This window comes from Narcine bancroftii, chromosome 2 (genome assembly GCF_036971445.1).
Source record: "Narcine bancroftii isolate sNarBan1 chromosome 2, sNarBan1.hap1, whole genome shotgun sequence".
NCBI lineage: Eukaryota > Metazoa > Chordata > Chondrichthyes > Torpediniformes > Narcinidae > Narcine > Narcine bancroftii.
Window position 1 is genome coordinate 286,284,928 of NC_091470.1, and position 25,904 is coordinate 286,310,831.

General features: G+C 39.0%; 1 protein-coding gene and 1 long non-coding RNA gene across 14 annotated transcripts in view; one reads left to right on the forward strand and one right to left on the reverse strand.

Annotated features, from left to right (window-relative positions):
- The window catches only part of stau2 (staufen double-stranded RNA binding protein 2), a 327,674-nt gene that overhangs the window by 233,272 nt on the left and 68,498 nt on the right, over positions 1–25,904 (forward strand). For 8 of the 10 annotated variants that reach the window (XM_069921207.1, XM_069921210.1, XM_069921211.1 and 5 more), the window contains one exon: positions 773–886. In XM_069921207.1, the coding sequence (XP_069777308.1) occupies positions 773–886 (114 nt within the window). Of the gene's footprint in view, positions 1–772; positions 887–5,611; positions 5,745–25,904 lie in introns of those variants that run through there. The other 2 variants (XR_011352225.1, XM_069921216.1) reach the window with 2 other exon arrangements.
- LOC138755367 (uncharacterized) overlaps positions 821–25,904 on the reverse strand; it is a 31,544-nt gene continuing 6,460 nt past the window's right edge. The window contains exons 2-5 of one of the 4 annotated variants that reach the window (XR_011352229.1): positions 16,453–16,539; positions 11,825–12,044; positions 10,271–10,351; positions 821–907 (exon numbers count right to left, since the gene is read on the reverse strand). This is a non-coding gene — a long non-coding RNA (uncharacterized lncRNA). Of the gene's footprint in view, positions 908–10,270; positions 10,415–11,182; positions 12,045–16,452; positions 16,540–25,904 lie in introns of those variants that run through there. The other 3 variants (XR_011352228.1, XR_011352227.1, XR_011352226.1) reach the window with 3 other exon arrangements.

A 25,904-nucleotide genomic window follows, 5' to 3' on the forward strand; every position in this document is an offset into this window, starting at 1 on the left:
GCTATTTGGATTAAAATTCCCAACAAGTTGAGGCCGACAATCAATCCTCCAATGGAAGAAGCAAAGAAGATTTTTTTTGTTGTTGGTTGACCATTTTTATGCTGCTTGTGTAAATTTTATTAAGTTCGTGCATTTAATTTTTTCAGTTACTTTCGTTATGAAATATTATTCTGATTGTTCCATTTCTTGCCTGTGCTTTTGGGTCTTTGGAAAGGAATTGGCTTTGATGAATTGAGAGAGCGGCAGTCAGTTGACTAAATGAGCATTTCACATCGTCATGGGAAACGTACTGTTGGGATTGAGTAGTTCCAATTACTCGTCAGGGAGTGGCCGGCATAAATACAGTAAAACCCCTGTTAACTGGAATTCAAATAACCTGTAAGCCTCAAGCAACGGGTTGAAAAAATCGCGGAGAATAAATACCAGTCGGTAAAAAATATGGAAGTTTAACATTGGTGCGCCCTGCCGGTAGTTCGCCAATCACAGAGCAAGCAATCTCAAGCAACCAGAGCATTCACTTCTCCGGCATCTACCAATCCCCCATTGGTGCCAGCTACGAGGTGTACTTCGGAAAACCTTTTTCTATCACGTACCCTAATTTCGTATGTGCTGAAACAGTCAAACCTCATTTTTTACAGTTATATTTACAAAATTAAAAGACAATGGGAGTTTATCTTTTAAGTGATTTTGATGCTTTTGCTAATTTTATTTGCAGGATGTTACAACTTGGTTACAGGATTTATTTCTATGCTATGCATCATTATTCTTCTAGGTGCAGTACAGTGATATGCAGAATGGCAAAGAATGTCTGACGTACCTGACACTTTCACCTGTGCAAATAACTTTTCATGGCATAGGAAGTTCCATTGAAGCAAGCCGAGATCAGGTAAATGACCAAAAATGCAATCTATATTAAAAATGGGAACAAATGTTACATTTTTCTTTTCTATTGTCCAATGGATTGCCAGACCAAGAAGCAGACTGCCATCACTAGCCTAGTAAGGACCAGGTCAAGCTGCTTGGTGGTTACTAGTCTAATGCTGGCACATGATTTAAAAAAAAATATTTTTTCTTTGTTTGATTTATCCATGTTCTGGCAGCAGTTATCTGAGAAAAGAAACATGATTAAATATCAACAAAAACTGGATTGGATTCTTTTTCTTCTCATGTGCAGCTAATTTTAGGGGCAGGGCTTCCACTGCTTCAGTTTTGTTGGATGCCTGCTCCAGGTTGCACTGTTGCCTCCAGCACTGTCCTTGGAAACCCAATGTGTGGGGAAGTGGAGTATGGCACAGGGACTTTTCAGTACAGGTACCCACAAAATGTCTTCAACAGGCAATGTGAGCCTTCCACCCATGTTTTCACACTGTGAAAAGTATCAGTATGGTTGTGGCCATGGAATGCTTATGAATGCCCCACATGTTCAATCAATATCCTTGACATTCACAAACATAAAATTAAATTAAGAACATTTTTAAAAATACTATGATTCTTAAATATTAAAGCATTTCCTTTTACATTTTCAATGCTCTCAAGCATGCATTAACTCCAAAGATCAATTGAAATAGTTAAAGCTGACATAAATAATACCGATAAAATTGCCATTTTCCCAAGTGACAATGTCTCCCATTCGTTTGAATTGGGGATGTCAAGTTTAATACTTTTGTTTGGGCAAATTTTCAAGCTTGAGAGCTGGAAATCTACAGATCACATTGCCCTATTGGATTCCATGAGGAATACAGTGGTACAGCACAGGAATCTGACTACACAGGCAACCGGACAGAGATTGCTGCTGCCAATTTAGATTGAACCAATGCAAAACATTAAAGCACAGTTAAGGCCATTCGGTCCATAGTATTGTGCAGACTGACTTCTACTAAAAGCTCAGGATTGGGAGAAGATCAGTCCCATATTTTTTAATCATCTCTCCATTAAGTATAAATTTTCTTAGTTGCTTTCAAAAAGCTGAACTGATTCAGAACTTAGGCACTTGAGAGAAATACCTATTATCACGTTGGTTTTTAGACACAAGTGTTGGATTTCACCAGAGTTGGAAATATTGCAGAAAATGTAACTTAATTGAACACTTACTATTCCAGAATTAATTATACTAAGAAGATAACATCAGTTTCAATCAAGCATTAATGTTGGAGGGCTAGATTCATTGTGGATATTTATTGAAGCATGAAATTAACTCCATGGAAGATAGAGTCTACTATGTTTACTTGCTTTGATAGATAGATTTACCATTGTATATTAAAAATGAGTAATAATTTTCATTATGATTAAAAATTTGTTAAATCTTATCTTGCCTAAATTACTGTTGCATGAAAATGCTAAATTAGTATGAGAAAGAATGGAAATTCCCCTCATAAAAGATTGTCCTGTGGCTCCCAAATTCTGTTTCAATAAAAGAAAGTAGTCATTCATGACCCAGCTAGGAGAATGGACTCTTCATTCCGTAAATAGGTTGTGGTACTTTTGATTAATACCAAAAATCTATTTTCTTCAGTGAAGAGAATGAGGACAGTTCTTAAAATAGTTGAGTTTGCTCCTTCCACCTCCCCCAATGCCAAAGCTAAAGACGACAAAAGTTATTCATTAGTTTGAAAAGTATAAAGAACACGTCTTATAATTAGTCATCTGAGATTAAATCTCTGAATGCATGGTTGAAAATTCCTATGATCATTGGTCCACATGATCTCTTGACATGCACAAATACCAGTAAGGGTTAGTTTTGAAAAAAAAGTACAATATTACATTGCTGTAGTTTCTCGCTGTTATTCGGTACTGTGTTTTTTTATGAGAATTACTCCAATTTATTGTACCAAAAAAAATATAATAGCAAGTTACTAAATAGATGCAAATATTTAGTTCACAGATGAGATTTGTTGGGGTGGATGAATTGATGGTAAATGACTAGAAAATATTCATTCAATATTAATTTGTTATCATTTTATACTGACATTCTACTTCATTTTCAGTAACACCAGCCAATCTATTGAAAGGTTGGTACAGCTTTTCCCATGTATTAAATTAATTGATCAGTTTTAATGTTTGTAAATTATTCAATACTGCAAAAATTATTTTAATAAGTGGTTTTGGACTGACAATATCCTTTCATCAGCTGAAAAATGTCAAGAAATGTTGATCTCAGTAAATTTTTCTACAGAATAATACATTCCTTTTCTGTTTTTGAACTGCACAACTAGTACAATGACCTTCAAAATAAGTTTATGGTATATATTGTATTATCTTCTACTATTTGTCCTGTACATTTCAAAGTTTGAAAAATATTTTACAGAAAAATACTGGTTAATTATTCAATAGAAATGCATTTGGTGCTGTTTAACCTAGTTTTACTGTACAAAAATCTTCTGTTTCATTTTTAAAACGAAGATTCATAAGAGAATGGAACGTCAAACTAAGTTTAGTCACAAAACTTGATATTTTTGAGAAGGGGAACCGCTTGTCTTCATTGTTTTCTGCCCTCTTTTATATTTGGATGTGATCTGTCCAATCGTCATAATAACTGACCGAAAGGACAAAAAAGAAACTGCAAATACGGTACAATTCCTACAATCTCCTTCCTGGTTGCTCAGAAATTCCAGTGGGTCAGTATCTCACCCCAGCTTGTATTTCTCACATTCCCTTTAAACTTGCTGGGGCCCCATTTGTTTATTCCACATGAAGCCACTGAGTCCTATTTCCAACATTCCTTATAAAGTCACCAAAGGCCCATTTTACTAATCAGTTCCTTGGGTACTGATTTTACTTTTTTTTTAACCTCACTAGGGGGCCCATTTCCTGCACCTCCTTTGAACTTTCCAGTGCTCTGTTCTTGATGCTACCTTTAAACTTTCCAGGCTTTCTTTCCCCCGTACTCCTTAAATTTACCTGGTGCTCTGAAAATAAAATATACAATTGCTTTTAATTTTTAAAGAAGTGAATTACAAATGGTCTGGGGTATTGGTACAGATCCCACGCAATAGTCCAAAACTCTTCAAAATCTCGAGGAGGCTAAATGCACTCTGACGTTGAAGTAGCACAGTAAATGGAGTCTATCATATTTATTGCGAAACTGTGGATCCCATTCAAAACAGGAACAGTGATACTTATTTTCACTTTTGTTTATACCAAAACATTCTTGATTCTTTCCCAATCTCCTATCCCAAAGCTGAAAAGAAAGCAAGAAGGTCCTCATGTTAAATGCCACTAGAGTGACATGGAAGTGTATATTTGCAATATGTCCTCTGACACCATCATTTTCCTTTAATCGTAATATAAAAAAATGGGCATTCATACTCAAATATCAAAAAAGGGGTAATTATAAAGATCTGTTCAGTGGAAGCAATAGGGACCATATTTGTTTCACGGACCATTGGCACCTGTTTATTAAATGGACAGTCACTGACAGTTCTGGTTCATGACTGAGTGACTGTTAGACTGGTCTTCAAATGAACCCTGCGGTGAGCTTTCTACCACCTACTGCATGCAGATTGTTTGAAGTTTCTTTTCTAAGACATTAGTGCAGCAGGAGACCTCCAGCGGGGTCCGTAATGTCACCAAGGCAGCAGCTGTTGAAATCTTTTCACTCTGGAATGAGCTGTCTTTTTAAAATAAAAGTCTATTCTTTTCAAAGTTAAAGAAATGCCCAGTATATGACAACAATAAGAAGACAAAATAAGTCTGTATGAGGATGGCATTTTGTATTTTTTAAAGTTGTACATTGACCAGTTGTAAAATTCCTACTGGACACAATTATAAAAGAAACATTTGTGTGCCATCAAAAACTTATTATTCCAGAGGCACACTATAAACACTATAGATTTCAGAAAATCTTATGGTCCAATATTTACAAACACAGTAGTTAATTTCAATTTTGGGGCATACTTGCAATTTAGAAATTTGAATCTGTTCATGCAAGTTTAGGGAAGTATTTCAACATTTTTTAGTTTGTTAATGGTAAATATTCCATCCTGTCAACAAAGCTGTGTCTTCTCCACAGTTTTGAACATTCAATGCAGATGTAATTAATTGGCCAATTAAAGATGCTGTTTCATTTTGGATATATGACAAGAAAAACCAATTATTTGTTATTTTGAGTTGTTTCACAATCTCAGCAAAATCTAGTCAGTTGTGTGAATTCTGTCATCATTAAAAATTGTTGTGAATCCTCAGTGACCTGACTGCTTGCATTTAGTACATATTAACATGTGATTTAGATGAACCCAGCATTGCTAACTTTTAAATTCCATGTATAAATCTGATTTCCAAAAAGGTATTAAATATATTAATTTTAATTCTGTACAAGTTTTGACTGCTGGAACATTTTTTAAGAGCTAATGTAATTGGACATATACTGCTGCATGGATTATGTTTCCATTGCTGGTAACTTAAACACAGTAATTGTTGCTGTTTGAATTCCAAGCTAAAGCTTTCCATAGATTTTCTGGGAGTACCACAAATGAGCTAAAACACCATTTGAGATACTAATTAGGGAATTCTACAGCAATAAGTATGTTATCCCAGTGAAATGAAATGTAATTGAAGTGGAACTAAACATCACTCCTGGATGCTCATCTTCTGTCCCTTTTTTTTGAGAGTGTAGGAATCTTTTACAATAATGGAGTGATCAGTTTGCAGAAGAGCCAGAAAAAGTGGGTGAAAGTCCATCACCATCCAATGCAGTTGTGCCACAACTCTGAACGTAATACAGCCAGAGGAAAGGCCTGGATGCAGAGGTACAACATTGTCTCGTACCTTAAAGGACATAGCAAGCATTGACCATCTGCCCGCTTCATATCAGCAATAGCAATTTTGCAGAGGTTGGCTCTCCTGGCCATTGAGAGCCATGCCACTGACTTCGCAAGAGACTAATAGGCCAGTCTGTCCAGAGAAATCAATGTTCTGGTCTGCTGAGCATCAAACGTGGGCCAGCTTTGGAGATCCAGGCATTTGTCACATCCGTTTTAGTACTTTAATGTAAAGACAAATGACCAGTACTTAGATTATATTTGCCACTTTTTCCTAAAAAAAATCTTTATCTTGAAGTTTTCGATGGTTCATGGCGATCAAATGTAATTTCCTTAAGCTTTCAATCTAACTTTGACTGTGTTTATACTGGAACGGAAAACAATAACAATCTATTCTACTCTGGCAAAATTTAATTTATGATGGGTGGAAGTTTTCATGTTGTTACATAAGCATTCCCCTGGTTAATGTTGGGAGCACAACAGGACTTTTATATTCTGAAGAAACTTTCATAAAATTTGTCTGAGTTCAGAAAGTTTCGGGGCAGTCAAAACAGCTTGGTGTTGCTTCAAAAGCCCATCTTCAATGTGTAAATAGTCTCGATCAGTTTTTCTCTAAATTGCTCTTGATGATGATCGGATTTCTCACTTTTTTGGCTTGTTACCCAAGACTGTCTGCTACAATCCCTTCTGTCTGAGTTTATAGGTTGTATTTAAGTCCACTGGTATTCTCAGCTCTAATCTATGGGAGAAAAATGGCTCAATAGCATATATGTTTTGGTTGCAATAGTAGATTATGTTTCTATTCTAAATTGATGTCCAATGTGCATCCAGACATATATATGGTTGCTTTATTAATAAGAGTGTTAACACATGTGCACAGCCAATAAGGAAGAGACAGCAAGACATCTGGAGAGAAACCGTTTCATCAGGTAATGCAGCAAAAATTGAGGAAGGCCTGTTTGACAAATTTACTGGAGTTCTTTAAGGGTACAAATAAAAGTTTTATACCTGTATTTCATAAAACATTTATAGTGCTGCATGAATGGATTGATTTGGGGATTAACCAGTAGAAGCAGAGAGGTGGATAAATGGATGTTTCTCTGGTTGGCAGTCAGCGATGAGTGGAGTGCTACAGGTGTCGGTGCTGGGCTGGCATTTGTTCACGATATACTGTACATTAACAATTTGGAAGATGGGACCGATTGTGTGTATCTAAGTTTGCTGATGACACTAATTTGAGTGAAAAAGCAAATTGTGCTGAGGATGGAGTGAAATATAGATTGGTTAAGTGAGTTAGAAATCGTCTGGCAGATGGAGCACAGTGTTGGTAAATGCAAGGTCATCCACTTTGGAAAGAAGAATAGACGATAAGATTATTGTTTAAATGGTGGAAAATAACAACATGCTGTTGTGCAGATGGACTTGGGAGTTCTTTTGCATGAATTGCAAAATTTTGCTCTATGGGGGCAACAGGTTATCAAGAAGGCAAATGGAATTTTGGCTTTCATTGTGAGAGGGGTTAAATTGAAGAGCAGAAAGGTTCTGCTTCCGACTGCACAGGGTACTCGTGAGGCCACACCTGGAGCACCGTGTGCAGTTCTGGTCTGCTTACTCGAGAAAAAATATAATGGCTTTGAAGACATTGCAGAGAAGTTTCACCAGGTTGAGTTCAGAGGTGAAGGGGTTAGCCTGTGGGGAGGTATTAGCCACCTAGATTATTCTCACTGTTAGGGAAGTTGTTTCCTCTGGTAGGTGACGCTTGAACTAAGATTAGAGGGAGTAGATTTAGGATTGAGGTGAGAAGGAACTGCTTTTCCCAGAAAATAGTAAATCTCTTTAAGCAATGTATCAAATACACAATTAGATTTTTTGCATCGTAGTTAAAGGTTATGGGGGAAAAGGCAAGTAGATGGAGCTGAGTCCATGGTCAAATAAGCCATGATCTTATTGAATAGTGGAGCAGGTTTGACGGTACAGATGCCTACTCTTGGTCCTATTTCTTATATTGTGTTCTATTCTTGAACAAATACAGAATAGAAAGATAGTAACATGTTATGGCTGCCTTTTGAACCTCATATTCCAGGTAATAAATTCCAGTCTGAAAAATGTGTCAATGGCAGGAAGAACCCCATCAACTGTTTAAAGGAATCATCAGTTTGATTTCCACTAGCTGGTGATGATTCTACAATTATTCTAGAGTTCATTAAAGCTGTAAATTCTTCAGGGAACAGTGTGCCGGGAGCTGAAGGAATTCCCCCTTTTTCCCAGGGTTTTCTCTAATCAATTGTCCCTTGTGACAAAAGGATTTCCTGGCAAGAGTGAGGGAGTGAACAAAAGGAACTAGTTGCATAGTTCAAAGAGGGAAGAAGAGGAATTGGGAAGCTCAAAGCGGCTCTTGAATATCATTAAGCGGTCGTGTGTGAAATGTCCCTGCTTCACCAAGAATGCCCATTTTGAAGTGTAGCATCTGCTGCATTTCATTTGTTACCCATGCACGGCAATTATCATGGTTGATTTTTGTGTCATGTTGGAGATACTCATTGCTATTGCAGCTTACACACTGTGGTGTAAGAGAACCCAGTCTTTTACTTGGATACCAAACCATGATCCATTCTCTCCTTCCAGCGAGCTGTAGCATGTGACCTTTTGGGATCCAAAAACTTTCCAGACTGCATTGAGCTATCAACTGAATTAATTTCATATGATGGGTAATGGGCACCAACTTTGAGATACAATTGAACTGAAAAAGGACAGCACTCCTTGGAGTGGAGGAGACTGATGGCAGTCTTAAAAAAAAGTGAGAGAGAGATGAGATTTAGATGGGATCTGAGGTGGAAGAATGTTGGAATCAAGAATGCACTGTTTGCAGAAGTGGTGGAGACAGACGTTCTCACATTTAAGAAGCTTCTCAAAACGTATTTGAATAGCTGCAGCATAAATGGCTAAGGACCTAATTCAGGTTGGGATCAGTGTAGATGGGGTTAAGGTGGGATGAGTGCTCATTTCTGCACTGTACAACTCCAATACTCAGTGTTTTCTCTAAATTACAAGCAAGATGTCATTAGTTGAGCTGGTGACTGCTAGTGTTAAGGTATTTTACTGTTTTTATATTTCAATGGGCAGCTTGACATCAAAAGAAAGGAAAGCAAGTACAGGATTTGGATCACAGTGAGAAGATGTGGGTGAAAAAAACAGATCTATAAAATATCCCCAGTTAGTCATAGACCACTGTGATTATTGAGGTGAATGTGCTGTTGGAAATATTATCTCCATTTCTTCACTTTGCAGCCAAGTTGGAATGGGTGTGTCACTTGGAAGAGCACTTCACAGTGGTGGCAATTCCCATGTTAGAACCATGGAAAACACGACACCACTGAAAAGAGTTCTTCAGCCCATCTAGTCTGTACTGATCTGTTGTACCACCTAATCCCATCAACCTTCACCTGGACCTTACTTCTCCCATTCAGCAACCTCTCCAAACTTCTCTTAAATGTTGAAATCGAACCAACAGTTATCACCACCGCAGGCAGCTCGTTCCACACTCTCACCATCCTCTGAGTGAAGGAAGTTCCTCTTAATGTTTTCCTTAAACATTTGACCCTTAAACCATGAGCTCTAGTTCTTGTCTCATTCAACCTCAGAGGGAAGAAATTGTTTTCATTTACAATATCTATACCTCTCATATTTTGCATGCCTCTGGCAAATCTTCCCTCACACAATGATGCTCCAGTGGATAAAGTTCAACCTTGCCCTGTAATTCAATTCTTCAAATCCTAGCAACATCTTTGTAAATTTTCTCTGCATTTTTTCAGTCTTATTGATATCTTTCCTTGATGGTAAGTATCCAAAACTTCATACAATACTCCAAATTTGGCCTCATTAATGTCAACATAACATCCCACTCTGGTGCTCAGTATCTTGATTGATGAAGGCCAACATGCCAAAAGCTCTCTTTACAACCCTATCTTTGATGCCACTTTCAAGGAATTATGTGTCTGTATTTCCAGTTCCCTCTGTTCTACTCTACTCCGGAGTGTCCTACAGTTCACTGTGCAAATCTAATAAAAACACAGAGATGTTGGAGGAACTCAGCTGGTATCACAGTGTCCATAGGTGGTAAAGATGTATTACCGCCTCTCATACCTTAAAGAAAGGCTCAGGCCTGAAACGTTGGTAATGTATCTTTACCTTGGGTGGGGGGGCGAGCAATCTGCCTCTGTGGTCAGTGAGGTCATGTGGCCGTCTATCAGCAGTAACTGTTAATGGAATGAATACTGATGTGGCAAATAAAGTTGTCTGATATCTTAGTTCCTTCCGAGAATAATTCCTGCACTACTTTCTAGAAATCAGCTGAGAAGGACTGGCACTGGTAAGGAATCCCTTTCTTATTAAAGTCAACAAATCCCCTGATAATCTGCAAGATGAACTTAGTGACCTTAAACGATACTGGATGCAGCAGTGTGTTTGAGGCTTCATCTATCTCTGAGTTTTAACCAAAAATTACAGATAATTACCCCAATATTGCAAAAGCGAGTCTTCAGAAGATTCTGGCCTTCTCGACCACTTGTCTTTGTGAATCAGGATTTTCAACATCACTGCAGTTGAAGATAAGACAGGAAACTGGATTGAATTGAAGGCAGATCTCAGGTGTGCGTTATCTACAACAGAACCAAGGATGTGGAAACTGATGAAGAAACTTCAGGAATAGGGATCTCATTGAAGTGATTAGATTTTGATTGGGAGTTTTTTTATGTTCAGTGTATGCTTGCAGTGTTTTTGCTCTTTAAAAATGTTAAATAAATTATTTTAAATTAGATAAAGATGTGCCTCTTACAGAGCTGACTTTGACTTGAAAATTTTGCTCTGTTTTTGCCACTAGTGGGTCATGGCATGTTAGGCCAGAAGCCAGGAGGGGCTTAGTCCGAAAAGGGTTCAGAACCACTGTAAGTGATTTGGAGATGCTATTGAAGAAATCTTGACAAGCTATAATGCATCTTGTGTGTGTTATCAATGATGGAATGAGCGCATAATCAGGATGCAGGAAACAAAAGTGCTGGAGAAATTCATCAGGTCATGCAGAATCCATAGGAAGTTTAAAAAAAAAATGTCATCAATGTTTTGAGCCTGAACCCTTCTTCAAAGCACCAAAAATCAGACAGATATCTGAATAAAATGGTTGGTTGGGGGGGGGGGATGGGAAGAAGAAGGAACACAGGCTAACAGTTAATTGGTGGATACAGGTGGGAAGCGAAGAAGCTGAGGCGATGGGGAGAGGGCTAAGAAAGATGGCTCTCGGACAGCGGAAGGAAGGGAGAATGGTGGGGAGCCGAAGGAAAGAAGACAGTGACTGGGAGAGGGGATGAAGTGAAATTGGAGAAGTCGATATTGATGCCGTCCGGTTGGTGACTGCCGAGATGGAATACACGGTGTTCCTCCAGTTTACTGTTGGCCTCAATTCGGCAGTACGAGGCCGTGGCCAGACATTTCTGTCTGGAAATGTCATGTGAAATTGGGAGTCTATGCAGCAAACAGAATTAATGCATTCAACAAAGTTATTACCCCAATCTGCATTCAGTCTCCCCGATATTGGGGAGGTCACATTGGGAGAACAGGGTGCAGTAAGTGACACATACAGATTCACAGGCGAAGAATTGCTTCGAGTGATGGTGAGGCAGGAGGTGTAAATGCAAGTGAAGCACTTTTTGTTGTCTCAGGACATTTAGTGGGCTTGTATCAGCTCCACATCCAACACATTATTCTCTGTAATTTCCACCACCTACAACAGGATCCCACCATCAGACACATCTTCCCCTCTACTCTTTGCTTTAATAGGGTTCATTCCCTCCGCAACTCCCTTCTCCTCTTAGCCCTTCCCACCATATCATGAAATGTTAGTAGGCATGGATGTGAATAGGATGGAGGAGCTGAGGAAAGACAGCTAGGCAAAGATCCACCGAACAAAGTGTGCATTTAGCATAATCCAGAGGTGGGATTTTGATTTAAGTTTCCATGCATAGCTGCACACACTTAAGTTCAAACCATGGACAACCTGAGCTCCAAGTCCAAACCTCTGATACAATCAGAAAGCCTTCGGCCCTCAAGGCCCTCCAGGAGCTTTTCTTGCCCTCAGCATCCTCTTGTATCCTGGTTCCAATAGCTGGTGCCTGTGAGCCAGTCTCCAGCAGCCCGCAGCCTGTGAATATTTCAACCACAAGTTGCCAAAATCACACAGCCTGAGTGGTTCCCTCAGCTGCTGAGCCCCTCACTGGTCCATTGGCTGTCACCATCCTGTAGGAAAAAAAAGACATTGAGCACTGTAACAGGCCAATTTGGCACTACGAGTCCGTCCACCCAATTTACACCCCATTAACCTACACCCCAGTATGTTTGTGAAGGGTGGGAGCAAACTGGATCCCCAGAAAAAAACCCACGCAAACATGGGGAAAGCGTACAAACTCTTTACAGATAGTGCAGGATTCGAATCCAGTTCAGATCCCGATCGCTGGCGCTCTAAAAGCTTTGCGCTAACTGCTATGCCAACCATGCCACCCTAATCATGATTACACGTCTCTGTGTTGCCTGGATATTCCTATTTCTATTTAGAAGCCTCTTAAACACTGCAGTTCTATCTCCTTTCTCCATCACATCTATTCCAGATACCTGCCACTCTATGTGTGTCTAAACAAATGTCTGCACAAGTCATTTAATCTTTTCCCCTTCACTTTGAAGGCATGTTCTCCAATATGTGACATTTTTACAAACTTTAAATGTTCTGTCTTTCTCCATCTATGCTTCTCATAATTTTATAAACTTCTATCATCTGGAAGCAACCCATAATGTCCAACCTCTCCCTCTTGTTCATTCGCTTGCTTAACATCCTAGTAAACCTTTTCCATATCCTTCCCAAAGTGTCTACATCCTTCTTGTAATGGGCTGACCAGAATCACATACAATACTCCATCTGTGGCCCAACCAAAGTTTTATATCAGAATCAGGATTTATTGTCATGAACAAGTCCTGAAATTCTGTGTTTCACAGTAGCATCATAATGCAAACATTCATATTATAACCATCTTACAATATAGCTAAAAATAATAAAATAACAATAATAATAAAAGTGCTCGATAAGTAAGGCAGTGTCTTTGGTCCATTGATTATTCAAGAATCTGAAGAAGCCGTCCTTGTGCTGCTGAGCGCTCGTCTTTGGGCTCCTGTACCTTTTCCCCAATGGTAGCAAAGTGAAGAGGGCATGGCCCGAATAGTGGGGGTCTTTGAGGAGAGAGGCTTTTTTAAGACACTGCCCTATGTCGATGTCCTTGATAGGTGAAGTCTGGTGCCTGTGATGTCACAGGCCAAGTTAACAATCCTCTGGAGTGTCTTCCTGTCCTGAGAGTTGGCGCCTTCATACCAGGCAGTGATGTAACCAGCCAGAATGCTCTCCTCGTAGAAGTTAACGAGAATCTTCGTGACGTACCAAACTGCCTCAGACACCTCACGAAGTATAGCCGCTGGCGAGCCTTCTTTATGATTACATCAATGTGGAGGCTCCAGGACAGATCCTTGGAGATGTTAACACCTAGGAATTTGATGTTCTTGACTCTCTCCACTACTGAGCCCTCGATGAGGACTGGGTCATGTTCCTCTGACTTCCTTCGTCCACAATCATCTTCTTGGTTTTGCTGACGTTAAGTGCAACGTTGTTGTCATTACAGCATTCAACGAGCTGATCTATCTCCCTCCTGTAGGCTTCCTCGTTGCCGTTTGTGATTCTGCCGACAACTGTGGTGTCATCAGCAAACTTGTAGATGGCATGGGTATTGTGCCTGGCCACACAGTCATGGGTGTAAAATGAGTAGAGCAGTGGGCTAAGCACACATCTTTGGGGAGTGCCTATTTTGATGATCCGTGAGGAGGAGACATTGTTTCCAATTCATACTGACTGTGGTCTTCCAATGAGAATGTCACGGATCCAGTTGCAGAGTGGGGTACAGAGGCTTAGAGTTTGTAGCTTCTTGACCAGCACTGAGGGAATAATGATATTGAAGGCCAAGCTGTTGTCAATGAAGAGCAGCTGTATGTATAAATTTTGTTTTCGAGGTGATTCAGAGCTGAGTAGAGAGCCAGTGATATTGCAGCTGCTATGGAGTGATTTGACGATAGACGAATTGCAGTGGGTCCAGACCTTTGCTTAGGTTCATGTTAATTCTGGCCATGACAGAAGCATTTAATCACAATAGAAGTGGGTGCTACTAGGCGGTAGTTGTTGAGGCAGCTCACACTCCTCTTCTTGGGTACCGGGATGATAGATGCCCTTTTGAAGCTGGTGGAAACCTCTGTCTGCCACAATGAGAGGTTGAAAATGTCTGTGAATACTCCGGTTAGTTGGCTGTCACAGAATTTCAGTACCTGTTAGGTTCACTGTCAGGGCCTGACACCTTTATAGGGTTCACCCTCTTGAATGATGTTCTGACGTCACCCTCAGAGACAGTTATTACAGGGTCCTCAGCCTTTTCAAGCATTCTAGTTGGCATTGTTTAGTTCTTCTTAAGGTGGCATAGGAGGTGTTCAGGTCATTGAGTAGTGAAGCATCTCAGCCACCTAAAGTGTTCACCTTCGCTTTGTAGGCTGTAATGATCTGCACTCCCTGCCATATCTGGCATCTATCTCTGTCTCTAGCTTCCTCCAGAATTGCCACTCCATTCAGAGTTGGCCTTCCACCGATCATACCTGGACTTCTTGTAAAGATCTTGATCCCCGGCCTTAAATGCCATTGTTCTTGCCCTCAGAAGGTTGTGGATTCTCTGATTCATCCAGGACTTCTGTTGAGGAACACCTTGTATTTGCACGTGGACACACACTTGTACATGCGTGTCTTGATGAAGTCAGTGAAGTTGCATATTCATTCAAGTCTATGGATGAGTTCATAAATATGTTCCAGTCCACTGATAAAGCAGTCTGCAGATGCTCCTCTGCCTCCCTTGACCATACCTTCACTGTCTTCACCACTGGTGCTGTGGTCTTCAGTCTCTGCTTGTACACCAGGTGATCAGACTTGCCAAAGTAAGGTCTTGGTATGGCTCGGTATGCATTTTTCATGGTGGTGTAGCAGTGGTCGAGTGTGTTGGTTCTCCTGGTCTCAAATGTGACGTGTTGGTGGTAGTTTGTCAGAGACTTCTTCAGGTTGAAGTCTCCCACAGTGATTGGAAAGACATCCGGATGTGCTCTCTCATGGCTGTTTATCACAGTACTCCGTTCCTCCTGTGCCAGCCTGACGTTAGCCTGGGGCGGAATGTACACTGCGACCAGGATGATGACGGTGATCTCCCTCAGCAGGTAGAATGGGCAACACTTGATTGCCAGATGTTCCAGGTCAGGGAAGCAGGTCTGGGACACGATCATCACGTCTGTGCACCACGCTGAATTGATGATGACACAAATGCCGCCTCCCTAGGTTTTTCCAGGCGGCTGTGTTCGGTCATTGTGATGGAGGGTGTAGCCCTTGGGCTGTGGTGCCGTGTCCAGAATGTCTGTATTTAGCCATGTTTCCATAAAGCACATCACACATGTCTGTCTGATGTTTGTCTGGTTTGGAGTTCATCAGATTTGTTCTCCAGGGTCTGTACATTTGCCAGGAGGATGATAGGGAGCGGAAGCCTCAGATCCCTGTAAACCCCCCCCTGCCTCCACGTGGTCGGGTCTTCTTTACCTGGCTCATGGATCTGCTGCTGGAGTTGTTGTTGTACCTGCTTGGGCTGTTTAAAGGTCGCTTGGCCTGACGCAGATTGCCGATTCCCAGTGATCTTAGGACTTTCATGCTGTCAGGTAAGTTTGATTTTATGTTTCTCGTTATTTTTGTTTGATTTTTAGGAGTTCTGAACAGGAATATTTGATTATTCTCATCAGAGCTGCTTGCAAAGAGTCGCCGCTGTAAGGCGCCATTTTGATATGTTTGCAACATGACTTCTTTACACCTATACTCAATGCCCTGCAATATGAAGGCACATATGTCACATGCCTTCTTTACCACACTGTCTATTTGCCTGGTCACTTTCAATGAACTATCGATCTGGATTTCCAGATCCCTCTGCTCATAAGAGTCCTGCCATGAACTATATATTTTCCCCTTACATTTGAGCTTCCAAAGAGCAACACCCCAAACCTGTCCAGATTAAATTCCATCAGCCATTTCGCTCCTCATAGCTGTAACAGATCTATATCTCTATGTCCTATTGTATTCTTTGATTCCCACTAAGCAATCCACAACTGCACCAATCTTTTGGTCATCTGCAAATTTACTGACCCATCCACCTACTTTTTCATCCAAGTCCTTTATATGTACCACAAACAACAGAAATTCCCTGTGGACCACCGCTGGTCACTGACCTCTAGCCAGAATAACATCCTTCCTTGTAGGGGCAAGCTAATTCCAGGTACAAACTATAAACTCACCATGGATCCCATGTCTCTTTTCCGTCTGGATCAGCCTCCCATGAGGGACCTTGTCAAATTACTAACTAAAGTCCAAGAACATAGTATTCACTGCCCTTCCCTTTGTTACATCCTCAAACAACTTAATTGCCTTTGTAAGTCATTCCCTGCACTGCAGAAAGCCATGTTGACTGTCCCCTAATCCGACCATTCCTTTCCAAGTGTGTTTAAATCTTCTCCAAAAGCATCCTCGTGATATGAGGCTCACCTGTTCATAATTTCCTGGATCCTTGTATCCCTTCTTGAATTTGTTTTGTCTTTGAACAGACTTGCCCTGTGAAAATAGTCAGTGGATCTGTCAAAATTTGAAAAAAATGGATTAGATATTCCAGAAAGTCCAGTGGTCCCAAGAATAATTTTAAAATAAAACCCTGGTTAAAGTTGTTAAATGATAATTAGGATTGAAATCTTTATTAATTATTTTCCTTTCCTTAGCTTTTCATGCCAAGGCCAAATGTACGCATACTTCTACCCTGGCTGTGATCAGCTAACCCTTATGAAGTTAGTATATTTGTACTGTGGACCTTTTCCTGCTGTTCTACCTGCCCCACCCCCTTTCTTTGTTTTGCTTAGCCTTACAAAGGGGCTCTCCTGTCGGTATTCAATCAGATCTGACAAAGACTTTCTGTCTGAAATGTCCAACGGTTTTTTCCTTTTTCAAATGTTGACAGACCTCCTGTATGTTTTCAACATTATTTGTTTATATTTGGAAGAAAGGGTATAATTAGACTGTAATTAAAGGATTTTTGATTTTTTTTGTAAAGTTGGATAAGAATATCTACCGTCTAAAATAAAACTATGTTTGAATGTAAGAGGGGCACCTTAACATTACAAAGTTATTACTTCAACTTGGTGTGAGTCTTTAGCTTTCAAGTGGCATTCCAACCTCTGAAATAGAAAGTGTGAATTTGAACCAGACTCCAGATGGTTCTTGTGCTTGCGGCTGTAACTCCAGCTCTTATCCAGCAAGATATTCTCTGTTGGTTTTCTCCCTCATTGTATAGATGTTGAGTTCTCCAAATGTCCTCTTGTTGAGTAGAACTAATTATCTAGTCAATTGTTACTAAAGATTACAGTTTTTGTAAAAAAAATATTAAATTGCCTGTGAATCCACTCACTTCTTTCAAAGGGAAGCATGAAAAGATACAGTAAAGAATGTTAAATGTAGTTGCATAAGTAGTTTTATTTTAACATTTTACAATGGAAAATTAAAATATTCAGAGACCAGTTCACAAAATTTTATTGACACTGACAGGGCATTTACTATTCTGCCACAAGCCTGTTTGAACAGTATTAAATTTGTACCTTAGTAGGATAGACATTTTGAATTTATCTAGCGGCCTTGGCTCAGATGGACTTTCTAAACTGGTGGAAACGAAATTAGCTCATGAGCAGAGCCTCACAAAATTGTAAACTTGAAAATGCATTCTTGACTGTAATGTTATTTTAACCTCGACTTGACAACTCCCAGAAAATGGTGGGGGTACAAGATATAAATTTGGGGAGGACCAGAAGGCTTCCTTGAGCTGGATTCCAAAGATTTCATTTTGATTACAACACATTTAACCACAAGCACATCACTGTCTATGAAGCACAAAGGAGAGAAACTGGAAGGGATTAGGGCAGCCAAAGGAAAATGTTTCAGGAATAATTGTAGATCAAAGATCAACAGAAAGAATGCTCTTGTATTAGCAATTGAAATTAGAAGAGAACTGCTGGGTTCGCAGTGGAGATTGAATAAAGAGAAAATTAATTCCGCTTGATCTGTCCATTCTGTGAGACCTACAAATCTGGTACTTACTCCCATCAGTACTAATACAGAGGAATTCTGCTTTGAGTAAATTATTACATCATGTCGGTGGCCTGTAACTAAGTAATGACCCTATTTTCCCTGGACTATTTTTTTTATTGTTGGTTTGGCAAATAGAACTAACCTAAATTAATCTTTTTTCCATATTTTCTTTTTAAATTAAAGCAGAAATATATAGTGAATGGATTATATTACCTAATATAGATCAGTCTGAACTCCACTCTGGAGTTACACATTCCTTATAGGATGATATTGTGTAAATCAGGGGTCAGATTTCAGTGGGAGGCACAGGTTCGCTCAGCACCCATTTGTCAATTTGATGGCACCTCCAAGAGGTTCCATCCAGCTTTTCTTTGATGATGGGGAAAAGTTTATGCAAGTCATTCACTGTCACTTCGACTTCGACCCACTCCCCTTTTCCAGAGCTCACAGATAATACTAGGTCATGTCATGATACAATCAATGAAACCAATTGCTCCTTCCATAAAATTGTTCAACACATTGAAAATGAAGATTAGCACAAATTAGTCTAGAATTCCCTTTGAGCTATTACAATCAACAAAGACCTAAAATAATCGAGTTTCCCTCTTTACAAAATTGTCCATTCTAAGAAAAGAATGGGTTTCACATTTCAGATTGTGATTTAATCAGAACATTTGTGCTTGCTAAAAGGAACAAAGCATTGTAATTAATCAGTGACGTTAACTGCTAAAACAACATGCTTAAGTAATTATTGCCTTGCATGTTATTAGTGTTGCCATTCATTAAAAGATAGGATGTTGATGTAATTCAAAGATTGTATACTTAAAATACACTGAAATGCTTAAATACCTATCTCCTCTCAGAAGAGATGTTTATTGGTACTTTGTGAAATTTATACAGGATTTTTTTTTATCACCAGAAAATTAATTTAAAATATAGTGTTAAATACAACCTCTTTTTAAACTCAGTGACAATGTACTGTAATACTTTTCAAGTAATCTCAGTCAGCTGGTGATCTTCTCAAATAAACTACAGAACTTTTATTACCTTTGATATTTCAGTTGTACTAATTTCATGAGTAATGAGGTGCTATATATAGTGAGGGAGAATGGAGTTTTCTTTCTAACCTGAGGAGATGTAAATATAGAAATACAGCCTTCCAATTATTGGTTCGAGTCACAGCACCTGATCTCATAGCTATTTGCATTCAAATGTGATGCAATTGTCATTACTCCATTAAGATGATTATTGTTGTCCCTCAGAAGCAAAGGATTTCCCACTTCAGGGAAAGGAGCAAACCACTCCACCTGACAGCCAAACATATTACTGGTTACTATTCTTTGGGGAAAGAAGCTATTGAGAGACACATCAAAAGTAGATAAAAATTTTGAAAAGGAATGAATAGTGTGGAATGATATAAAAACAGTAATGCCAATTATACAATAATTTTAATGTCTCGCATTGAAAGTTAATGCCAATTTCATGCAATAGAAGAATGCAATGATACACTCATAATGGGTATAAACATATCTCATGTGCTTTAATGAAAAGCAAAGTACTTAACCTATGTTGAGTGCCGGTCAGGATGTGTAGGCTTAGATGTTAGAACATCAGTTTTACAAAGATGTTTTTTCTGGAGACAAAGTTATCATAGAAGCCAGAAAACAAAGGGATCATGTTCAAAGACAAGTTTTGGGGTGACATGGGTAGTGTAGCAGTTAATGTAATGCTATTACAGTGACGCAGGTTTGAATCTGGTGCTGTCTGTTCAGAGTTTGGACGTTCTCCCCATGACTGCCTGGGTTATCTCTGTGTGCTCCAGTTTCCTCCTTCAAAACATACGGGGATTGTAGGTTAATTAGGGTACTTGGGCAGCACGGGCTCATGGGCCGGAAGGACGTGTTCCCGTGCTATGTCTCTTAATTTAAATTCAAGAGTTTTGTGATGAGTGGAATGACTTGAAATGGTTTAAAAATTGCATTGAAAGTGTTCATGGGACAAAAAGTGCTGAAAACAGGACAGAACGATAGCAAACTATAGTTATTCTGGAGGAACTAATTAAAATGGTAATAAAGCTTACTTGCAAATAATTAGAAATGATCATGAATTGAAAGGATGATGATGGAATTCTTTGAACAGGTTGAATGCCCCTTATCTGAAATACCTGGGACCATTAGTGCTTTGGAATTTGGATTTTTTTCAGATTTTGAAAAACCATTTAAAAATGCACTCATTCACTCAGACTAAAACATGTGTGCATTCTCGTTACAATACAAATGTTTACATATGCATCTACACTCTATCATGCACTACTTATGTCTTCTACGTCCCGCTCGCTGATCGGGACTTCAGAACTCCGTTATGTATTAAGTATTAGCTTATGGGACCACAGACAAAAAAAGTTTCGGATTTTGGATCATTTTGGATTTCAGGTATTCAGATAAGGGGTACGCAACCTATAATGACTTTTCTAAAATATTGAGTTGTAAATTTGGTTTGTTTTCTAAAACAAAATGAGTTGCATTTGGTAGTGTGTTGTACCAAGGACTGAGTACCGAATTTATGTTGTTTTTATTTAAACTATTATTATAGAATATGGTGTACTTGTAATGCACAGTTAATTGAAGGTGGACTGGACTTTTTTTGTAGTTAGAAGCGTAATATTGGATGCATTGTTACATGAATTCCAAATATAAAATTTGGGTTGTTAGAATTTGAGCTTTTAAACATAAAAGTTTGAATGTCTCATAATATTAATGTACTGAATACCCAGATAGTTAACAGCTTTGATTTGATGAGAGACTTCTTTGTAGCTTGATAAATCCAAAAATGGAACAGAATCTTTGATGACAAGTTCTGGTGAGTAAACTATAAATTTGTATCTGAATTTATAGTATCCTGAGACTTTGACTTAATTCATTATTTTTTTTTAAACATCTGCAAATATCAGGTTTGGCAATGTCGTCCCAGAAGGCACTATTCTCTGCTAGTTTCTGGTTCCAAAGATTTGTTCATGAGATGTACCTTCTGGAGATATAAGAGTCATCATCAGGTCAGAGGGTCACAAGGAGGAATGAAAACAAAACTGTATTTTATTCACTTAGCTTTAAATAACATTCGAGGCAATAGTGTATTCTTGACCTGCAGAGGAAAATTAAGAATTATTCATTAGCTGACTATTTAACTGACATGCGTCACAATTAAATCCAATGATAGTGTCATTTACGTTCATGCGCAGAAAATGATAGTCAAGTATGGAAAATAATTGATGTGGCTAAATATTTTATAATGTTAATGTTTATTGTCTTACACCAGTGGATTTCAAAACTCACATTCCACCTTAAGCAATCCCTATGCCATAAGTGCTCTGTGATTAGTAAGGTGGTATGTGAGTGGAAATAAAAGGTTTGAAAACCACTGTTTTAATCGTACCTAATTGACTTGTTATGTGCACGGTTTCACGACTCCAAAGGAAATGAGCCAATGACAATTTTTCTCAGGCAAAATATTTCAGTAACAATTGGATCTAGAGTAGTGGTTCTCAACCTTCCCTTCCCACTCATATATCACCTTAAGCAATCCACATTGCTTTAGGTGGAATGTAGGTTCAGAGGAGCAGTTTGAAAGTCACTGCCCTGCACATTGTACAATGTATATATGCCCAAAATTCTTACTTGCTACAGCCAAATAGGCACAGTACTTGTATAAAAAATTGTATTAATAAACTAATTGAATTACATAGTAAGAGACAATATAGATAATAAATACATATAGAATAATCTTAATGCAAGAAAACTTTCAGATGCAAGAGACTAAAGATGCTGGAACCTAGAGGAAATAAATGGACATCTAGAGGAATTCAGGAGGTACAGAAAGCTCTGTTGGTGAGGAGGTGGAGGACGTTTTCAGTAAAGACCCTGCGACAGGATTGAGAATGGAGAGAGAAGTGTAAAGAGTCAGTTTAAAGAAAAGGGGTGAAATGGGCCAGTTGTGATAGAGGATCAAAAAGGGGTAAAGGATGATGGGCCAGGTGGTGGGGGTGGGGGGGTGGGGGGGGGGGGGAGCTGGCTTGGAGTTGGGAGACATAGGTGGATTCATGACAGGTGGAAGCAAACATGGAAAAAAAAAGATAGATGGAGCCAGTGGAGAGGGGAGTTGGAAAAATAGAGACAAATTTAGAGATGGCTATATTGCTGTAGACTCACATGCCACATAGATTTGGAGTCCTGATTTTCTCAGCCCATCAGCATACGAAAATTGAAAGTTAAGATGGACTGTTTATACGTCCAAACAAAGTGATTACCTGAATAATGTCCTCATTAATAGTTGTAGGGATTAGTCCTCTGCCAGTTTATTCAACTAGGGAATAGTGAGTTATTCAATGAAAATGTTAAAGCAGGATGCACAGAAATAGAGAAAAGCATTAAAGTTAAAGCAGGATGCACAGAAATAGAGAAAAGCATTAAAGTTGCAAAATCAGTGATCACTGCGGAATATTTTGAAGTAAAAGGCATGCATCTTGATGTGTATTTGACCTTTTTGCCATTGAAACATTATGGCAATCATCAAATATTTTACAACAGTACTCTGCAGCAGTGAACTTTGCTCCACATCCGACCTGAAACTTGACTGAAGATGGAAAAGAATTCAAGCTTTAATAAACTGAATTTAGTCTGTTTTTGATGATCGTACCAGGCTTGTCTGCAGCACCAAGAAATTTAAAACAATATTTAGAAACACGCACAAACCATTGCTGAGAGAGTATTAAAACTAAAGCCAAATACTATTTACAATAGTTGCATGTTATTTTGATGTACTGAATCAGTGGGTGACTGTAGTTACTCTCCAGTAATCCAAATCAGCTGTTCCACATTTTAATAACAGACCACCTACCCTTTTATCTCTGATAAGAACTAATTGCCATCAACATTTTGGTCTGTGTGGATTTGCTGAAGTGATTCAGATCAATCTGGATTAGTTTATTTTCACTAGTGAAGACAGAGCTTTGGTGGACTGATCAAGCGTAATTTAAAAGGATTCTTTCCTATGCTTGACAGAATTAGATTATCCAGGTATAAATGTGCTGTTGCAGCTAAACTGATAAAGTTGCGAGGGGAAAAGTAGTTAACTGTGAAAGGCTTCTGAAATTTTGTATTGGAAGACAACTGTCATGTGTATTCAAGTTTTATTCCTCAGTAGTTTGATGTTCACAACTAAAACCTGCAATTCCAGCCAAAAGAGATATTTGTTCATTTGTTTCATATACAATATATGCATATGGCTGTGACCCTATTACTTCTAAGGCTAGATAAATGCTGAATGAGATTAATTTAAATTATGCAATTTGTATATGTCTGAATTTATTAGTTTGGTTTGGCTCCACATTTGATCATGTGTGACCAAAGTATTTGGGAATTGATTCTTGGTAACAGTAATTATTACTTAGAGATATTAACTTTTTGTGAGCATGACCTGGAACTTCTTCAGCATTTTTCCTTCCTTGAGTCAAACTCACAATGTTCATTGTGAAAAGGGTACTGTTAGAAGAAAGGAATTTTATTTGTGGGCCAAATTAGGAGGTTTATTGGAATGGACTCCCTTTAGCCCCTCTAGAATGTTTCCTTTGCACCAATTTAACGATAGTGTTAAATAGGGGCTAATGTGAACAAAATGAATTAAGAGGATTCAGGAAGGGTGAAATTGAAAACCCAGAACAAAGACATTAAGGCTTCAGAACTGTGAGGGTGAAAAAAATTGCAGAAGCTCGAAATCTGGAATAAAAAATATGCATAAAACACTAAGCAGGTCAGGTAGCATCTGTGAAAAGAAAAAGTTGACTTAGAAGTCTGAGTGTCTTGGACCTGAAACATTAACTCTTTTTCTCTTTCCACAACTACTGTATGATCTGAGAGTTTCCAGGATGATCTGATTTTAGGACTAAGTTGGGAATTTGGCTAAAAGTAAGGAGAATATGTCAAGAAAGGGCAGAGCCCTTAAGAATAGTGAACAAAGAATTATTAGCGTGCAAAAAAAAATGAAGGCATTACATCATAATGTGTTCTAAACAAAGCTGAAGAATTGATAGGCCAAAAAGAATAAATGTGTTTCATTGAATAGACATGCTGGGAACTTTGCGATAGAAATACAAAGATGAGAATTAATACATTTAAGTTCAGTCATCCCCATAAGCTAGAATGGGTACTTCTGCTCATTACATCGAGTGCAAGAGACACGCTAACTCTGCTGTTAACAATGCTGTTCCTTGGATCCTGACTTTAGCAGAGACCATTGTAGTGTTTGTCTTGCCATGCTTTGACCTACTTAAAGCCACCTCAGCTTCTTAAAACAAGTTGAATATGCCTTTTGGTGGCAAGTATCCTTTAATGCTGAATGTAAAACAGTAAAAAAAACCTCTCAGGGTGCATCTTGTACGTTTCAAGCAATGCAGAGAATGCTTTAGTCCAGAGATGGAGAAGGCAAAATATGATCTACCAGAGGGAGTAAGTTGCTCTCCAGGTAAATTCTGCCAAAAGTCAGGAAGGGCTCATGTGAATTATATGGTATCCAGGAAGGAACTTAAAGGACTTCTTAAAAAAGGACAAAATAGAAGGAGGCACGAGAAAGCTTTAGCAAGTAGGACTAAGGAAACCCCTAGGGCTTTCTGTGTATATGGGAAGAACAGAAGGACAACTAAAGTGAAGGTGGAGCTACTTAAGGATAAAGGAGGGAACATGCGCCTGGAGGCAGAGGAGGCAGGAGAGGTCCATTACGCTTAATCGTTTGCTTCAGTGTTCACCGGAGAGAGGGATCTTTGTTAATGTGAGGTCAGTATAGAACAGGCTTATGTGTGAGAGTATGTTGAGGATAAGAAAGAGAAAGCGCTGGATCTTTTTAAGAATATTCAGATTGATAAGTCATTGTAACTGCATGAGATATACCCCAGGCTACCACAAGAAGTGAGGAAGGATATTACCGGGGAGTTAGCAATATTTGCATCATCCCTGCCCATGGGGGAGGTACCGAAGGATTAGAGAATGGCAATATAGTCCCATGGTTCAAAAAAAGTATTAAGAAGAATCATGGGAATTTGACACCAGTGAGACTTGTGGTGGGTGGGTGTAGACAGCCACTCTTATTGGTTGGCTGCGCCCGCTAAAGCCACTGTACTCACCATGACGCTATTGTGCATGCGCAAGTCTCTGCAAAGTGCACTAGTTTAAAAAAAAGAAACTGAGCTTAGCTGGTGGCGGACGCCATTTCCAGGGGCTCCTGTTATACATTGTATTGTTGAATTTAACAGTAAAACATTCGTTAGAGGTTGCCACTTTGTGTTCTCTGGTTATTTGATGTAACAACAAACATGGTGTCAGAAGTCTGAACCTGAAGCCTTCAAGTGAAAAGTGAGTAACCAATGCCACATTTGCAACACATTTGTGACTGACCCATAATGGCAGATGGATTCAGAAGGCCAGACTCGCTCATGTTTGAAGGCAATGTGGGCGAGAACTGGCATGTATTCGAACAAAAATACAATATTTTCATCGCGACAGCACATAGTGATGTCTACCCAAGAAAATGCATGCATTTTACTAAATTTAGCGGGCTCTGATGCCATTGAAAGGGAAACGTTATTCACATATGCAAACTAGGTGTGTTATCAGCCCAGCTGAGTCAAGAGAGGACTCCGAGTGTTCAAAAAGAAAATTTCAAGAAATCTGTAATTCACAATAGAACTTAACGATGGAAAGGCACAGATTTAATACCAGAAACCAGAGGCCTGGTGAGTCAATTCATTCGTATGTCAGCAACCTAAAAATCAGGGCAAGGACCTGTAAATTTGAAGCATTCTGTGATGAGTTAATTAAAGA